We start from the raw sequence: 5,848 nt of genomic DNA, 5'->3' as shown, positions 1-5,848 counted from the left end.
CTAACAAAATTACCTTTTTCAATTTTAATAGCAGTATGTTAACTTCAACCAAAAAAAGCCATTTATTCCAGTTTTTTAGAACAAATGATTATCAACTCCTGGATGAACTTCTTTGAAACTTTTGCAAACCAACACAATAAGCACAATAGTTAGGATCATAAAATAAGTAAAAAGAAAGAAAATTAAAACCATTTCTGGTTTTGGAATTACATACCATTGCATAAGCTTGGGAGCACTTGGGAAAGTGTAGCATCTGTACTATTTTCATGGCTGTTCTTTTGCATCACATCCTTATGTTTATTGTGCAGGTTGGCATCACAATCTGTTAGATCCAAACATTATAATGATTAGGCAGCATCTGTGGAGAGAGAAACAGAAAGTAAAAAGAAAATTAAAACCAGTTCTGGTTTTGGAATTACGTTTCAGGTCGATGACCCCTTCGTCAGATCCCCTGCCTGACCTGCTGAGTATTTCCAGCATTTTCTGTTTTTATTTCAGATTTCCAGCATCCGCAGTATTTTGCTTTTGTATTACAATGATTAGTTTGTATTCTGCAGTATTTCTGCAAAGGTTGCATAGAATTTACAGCACAGAAACAGGCCCTCCGGCCCAACTGGTCCACACTGGTGCTTATGCTCCACACGAGTCCCCTCCCACACTTCTTCATCTAACCCGATCAGCATAATCAAACTCTTTCTCCCTTTATCTAGCATCCCCTTAAATGCATCTATGCTTCAACTATCAACTATCAACTACTCCTTCTGGTAGCGAGTTCCACATTCTAAGTTGACCTGGATTTTCCTGTGTATTTGTGCCCACATACATGCACAATCTGGGCGCAATTCAAATACGCAGCCTAAAATTTTGGGCATGAGATATGCGCGTAAATACAATATGCCTAAATCTCCTCAATCTTTTATGATCATGCATCAATCCCTCCATCCAAACGTGTCTCCGTCCATAATAATGACATTGCCCCCAAGTTACACAAGTTTCCTGCAATTGGGCTTGCTCAGTGGCTCTCTTCAAAATATGTCTCACTTCAAAGTATATTCAAGGCTGAGATCGATCGATTTTTGGACTCTAGGGGAATCAAGGGAAAGTGGAGTTGAAGTCAAAGATCAGCCTTGATCTTATTGAATTGGCGGAGCAGGCCCGAGGGGCCATAGGTCCTCCTTCTGCTCCTAATTCTTATCTTCTTATGTCCAGAATTTCAGGCGTAACAGGAAACAGTCATTTTTCTGGTGTTTTATAGCAATATTTGAGCATTTAAAAAAAAATGTTATCCTCAGAGAACTGTTTGGTATTTTCTGTTTCTTTGAATAGATTTTTATGGTATAAGTATAAGTCACATTAAAAATTGGAAAGTTACCCAATTGCAGGTTGTTAAACAATGTTGGTTAAATGAGTTGGAACTTGAATTTTCATACTTAAAGCAGACATATCTGGTGTGAGTTTGGCTCTTTCCTTGGGGCCCGATTGTTTATATTGATTTCCGCCCATTTTACGTTCAGGCATATTCTAATGAGATTCACAGGAAATTTGAGCGTAACTTGACATCGGCAGAATGTGTTTGGGAATTGGCACATCTCTGAGTCTAACTTCCGGGTTGCGCCACAAAGGAAATTCCAGGCCATTATTCCTCCTGCTCTATTGTAAATCCACATCTACAACGTTGATTGCTGACCACAGGATAGGATTTGGGAATTATTATAAGCATCATTTACTAACCAAGGCGATCAGCGTAAGACTTAACATTTTCATGTGCTCTTTTAACATTAGCTGGACCTCTCCAGAATTTGGTGAAACATTTTTGAACGGATTAACTAGGCGTTGTGATAGCACATGAGGCTGGTCTACCACCTCGGCCAACAGCATTAGTGAATAGCCATCAATTTTCAGTTTCCATTTACAATGCTTTGCTTCAGGCTGCATCCATGCATTAGATGTCCATGAACCTGGTAACATTATGGCAAATTTCACTGAAGGCTTTTGCATTATTCCAGATTGAAGACGTAATTGATTTTCAATTATTATTCCATAAGCTCTTCTGTCATATCTTACAGAGTTGCCTTTAGCCCATATTAATCAATATTTACATCCATTGAGGTTCATTCTTCTGTCCATTTATCACTTATCCATTTACTGAAACATCTCTGATTAGCAAGGTCAATGACATTTCAGCTGGCAATTTAGCTTGATGGGCAGACGATCAGGTTTGTTTTGACTATACTTATTTAGGAGAGATTGATTGAAGTTACAATGGCTAACACATGTTTTGCATAGAGATACAAACTCAGAATATAAAATAAATTTATATATTTTATTCTGTTCATTAATAATAATACAATTCAGACACAGATCTGACAAAAGTAGATTTCAAATGTTCTTTTTTTAAAAAGAAAGTTTATCTTGCTCATTGTGTCTTTTTAAGATGAAACTTTTACAGTTTAGACTTTAGTATTTGCAAACAATTCCCTTTTTTCTTTAATGGAAAGAAGCATAATTATTGTTCCAGGATTAATGATCTTCTGCTCAGACATAACAGGTAGGTTCTACCTGTACTCTAACATGTCAAGCTTTAGGCTATGTGAACCATCTAGTTTAAGGTGTTTGGTCAAAAGCAAAAATAAAATTCTAAAAATTATTACCAAATTGGAATGGTATTTAAGTCAGTAAAAGTTTCACCTTAATTCACATATAGAATTCCACAATTTCCTAATAAATACTCAAAGTCCACTGACACAAGAGAGCAACTAGTAAGATTAACAATATTATGGTAAACTTGTCATTGCAGTAATTATAAATTATTAAATAAGAAATAAATATTTTAACTTTTGACTTGTTACAGACACAAGTCTTGCATTACTCAACAATTACAGTAAAATAATTTTTAACTCCTCTGCCTCCTTCCCATGTTCCTCTTGCGTCTTCTTTTCCCAGACCCTTTCATTTTTGTCAGAAATGTATCAAGTTCAAGGATTGCTTTGCGCTGAATCAATTGATCTTCCCACTGTTAAAGATAAACACAAGCATAAATTTACATCCAATTAATTGTCAAGTTGAGAAATCAGCAGGAAAGCAATGTGATGGGTGCTTACCTTGATATTGTTTAATTCCTTGATATCATTGAGAAGAGCACTGTGTTTGTCAGTTTCCAACCACTCTTGCAAGCCATTCCCAACGATCTTAATTTGATCCTTGACTTCGTGATCCTTTATATTCTTAAATAAATCCAAATACCATCGCACTATGGCATTCAACACAATGCCTGATTCAATGGGCTGAGAGACAAATAGAAGCAATTAGATGAATACAGGGATGGAATAGAATTTTGTTCCAATACAAGAAAAATATTTTGAGCAGAATCTCACCTGTGACTCATACTTCCGAAGTATTCTGGTAAACTTCGCCCCTCCGTCAGCAACCTCGGGATGGTTTATATTCTAGAAATGATTTGAATCACAAGTCGTACAATAAGAATCCAAACTTAAATGCTTGCATTATAAAGCTGAGTTCAACTCAACAACTTCATGTAGAGTAAGTCGAGCAATCTAATTGGAGCTTTGCATCACTCAAATTGTGAATTCTTTAACCAATAGCTCTTGTATCTCAGTTGTCTTTAACATGAGTAATCATTCTACACTACATCAAACGTAACATTATGAATGGCATGACAGCTCAAAAGTATTAAACGTTAATATTAGTACTTACAAAGTATTCCTTCAGCTGTTTTAGTGGATCAATCAATGAACCTAGAGGCTTAGAACTTGCAGAGTCTGCTAGTACACTACTGGCCATCCCAATGATGAAATACGTCAAAAGCATCATGGATTCGAGAAGATCAAACTGTCTGAAATCAAGCAAAGTCACTGCTCCGTGTCTGTGTGTTTGCTCAGATCTGGCTCGAGTAGGACTGATGCCAAGCATTGTTCCTTCTTGCATTTATACCTGCCACTTGTGTATTTTTGGCTCGTCAAAAATACCCAACTCACACTTGCCTCGCAATTCATTGAAGTTCAGATGGTGTTAGATAGGATGGGACAAATGTTGGTGTAGCCCTGAGGTTTGGTTTGTGAGGTTTCAGTTAATAATTTCCTCCAAACGAAGCGACAAGTTGTCACATCGCCCATGCAGATTACGTAGACCCTGAGCTGTCTGAGTTTTCAGGGATCCTTCGAAAGAATGTTAGGTCACAGCATTCTCTGGTGTGGGAAAATCTTTGTGGTTGGGCGGGCCACTTCTGTCACAAGGAATCATCACCACTGCCGGTTAAGGTAACCTTTACTGAGTAATAATTTCTTTTATATGTGACAAAACGTGCGACTGTTGAGGAAAAGGACAAAAGTCATCATGAAACATCTGATACTCTTAAAATATTCAGCCAACTAGAATTCCCCCAGCACTTGAATGTGTCAAACTGAGTAATGCTGATTCCTTCCAAAGCAATTCATCCATTTGGGATTCAATTTAATTCTATGATTTTGATCACCATTACCAGCAATCATTACTGTACAGACTTTTAAAGCAAGTTAGCGCATCTCTTGAAGTTCAGCTATCAAACAAATTATTCATTTTGCTCAGATAACAATTTATAGAAAGGGATTAAGGGATTGGAACGAGTTACCTTCTATTGTATACCTTTTAGTCTGACACCCACCTTTCAGCCTAATGCAACATGAATTCAAAATCAAACTTTGTAACTGGACTTACCAGAGTATTAAAGGATCCCAAAAGGAATCTGCTGACTTTTGGGATCTTTCTATCCTGTTGATTTCAAGTATGTTGCATTTAATAGTAAAGCAATTGCGCAGATTTTGTGTGTGCCTGTGTTAATTCACTTCTTGCTTGTGTCAGTAATTCACGTGACTCAAGGGAGTCAGTTTGAAACTGAAGGTTTTCACGCCTTGTCAAAGTCAGCTCTTTGGTTACACTTTTGAGGCAATCACCTCCTTTGGAAATTCAGACAAATCAGCGATCTTTCGATAAAGAAGGCCTTGCTCAGCAGAATTCTGTACTGAAAGGACGTAAAAAGTTGCATTTTTTTTTCCATTCCTTTCTGGGGCTGGAGAATGTCAGACCACAAGGTATTGTTTCGTCGTGTTCCCGACAGATCATCGGATTACACTGGAAACCCTTTTGCAAAGAGAGGAAACCAGCTAGAAGTTGTGGTTCAAGTAGGAGCCGATGACATAAGAAAGAGTAGGATGGATGCCTTACAGAGTATGAGGAGTTGGATCTTAGACTGGGTATTATGTAACGAGAAAGGATTAATTAGCAATCTTGTTGTACGAGGCCCCTTGGGTCGGAGCGATCATAATACGATCGAATTCTTCATTAAGATGGAGAATGAAGTAGTCGACTCAGAGACTAGGGTCCGAAATTTAAATAAAGGAAACTACGATGGTCTGAGGCACGAGTTCGGTAGGATTGATTGGGGAATGTCACTCAAAGGGTTAACGGTGGATAGGCAATGGCAAACATTCAAAGACCGCATGGATGAACTAAAGAATTTGTTCATCCCAGTTTGGCATTAAAAATAAAACAAAAAAGGTGACTCAACCGTGGGTAACAAGGGAAATTAGGGATAGCATAAGATCCAAGGAGAGGACATATAAATTGGCCAGAAAAAGCAGTAAACCTGAGGATTGGGAGCAGTTTAGGATTCAACAAAGGATGACAAAGGGATTAATTAAGAAAGGGAAAATAGATTATGAGAGTAAGCTTTCAGGGAACATAAAAACTGACTGTAAAGGCTTTTATAGATTTGTGAAGAGAAAAAGATTGGTGAAGTCAAGCGTAGGTCCCTTGCAGTCAGAATCAGGGGAATTTATAATGGGGAACAAAG

The 5,848-nt window shown here is 37.6% G+C and overlaps 1 protein-coding gene across 1 annotated transcript; it reads right to left on the bottom strand.

The window, feature by feature from the left end:
• Positions 1–2,350: 2,350 nt before the first annotated feature.
• ifng1 (interferon gamma 1) lies at positions 2,351–4,241 on the bottom strand. The gene is made up of 4 exons (XM_086009751.1): positions 3,715–4,241; positions 3,375–3,446; positions 3,102–3,284; positions 2,351–3,013 (listed from the first exon to the last, which is right to left on the bottom strand). Exons 1-4 carry the CDS (start codon positions 3,943–3,945, stop codon positions 2,894–2,896), a joined length of 606 nt encoding a protein of 201 aa, XP_085865877.1. The 5' UTR covers positions 3,946–4,241; the 3' UTR covers positions 2,351–2,893.
• Between the last annotated feature and the right edge of the window lie 1,607 nt (positions 4,242–5,848).

Source organism: Somniosus microcephalus, chromosome 16, assembly GCF_052327205.1.
Source record: "Somniosus microcephalus isolate GS21.2 chromosome 16, FLI_Smic_1.0, whole genome shotgun sequence".
NCBI classification, from domain to species: domain Eukaryota; kingdom Metazoa; phylum Chordata; class Chondrichthyes; order Squaliformes; family Somniosidae; genus Somniosus; species Somniosus microcephalus.
Note: the sequence above shows the minus strand (reverse complement) of the source record. Positions and strands in the feature narration are given on the sequence as shown.

Bases quoted from the DNA above. Each gene is read 5' to 3' on its own strand.
- ifng1 (XM_086009751.1), bottom strand. From the start codon at position 3,945: ATGCAAGAAGGAACAATGCTTGGCATCAGTCCTACTCGAGCCAGATCT. The intron at 3,447-3,714 runs GTAAGTACTAAT...AATCATTTCTAG, and splicing joins AACAGCTGAAGGAATACTTT to AATATAAACCATCCCGAGGT. The intron at 3,014-3,101 runs GTAAGCACCCAT...TATCTTTAACAG, and splicing joins AGGAATTAAACAATATCAAG to TGGGAAGATCAATTGATTCA.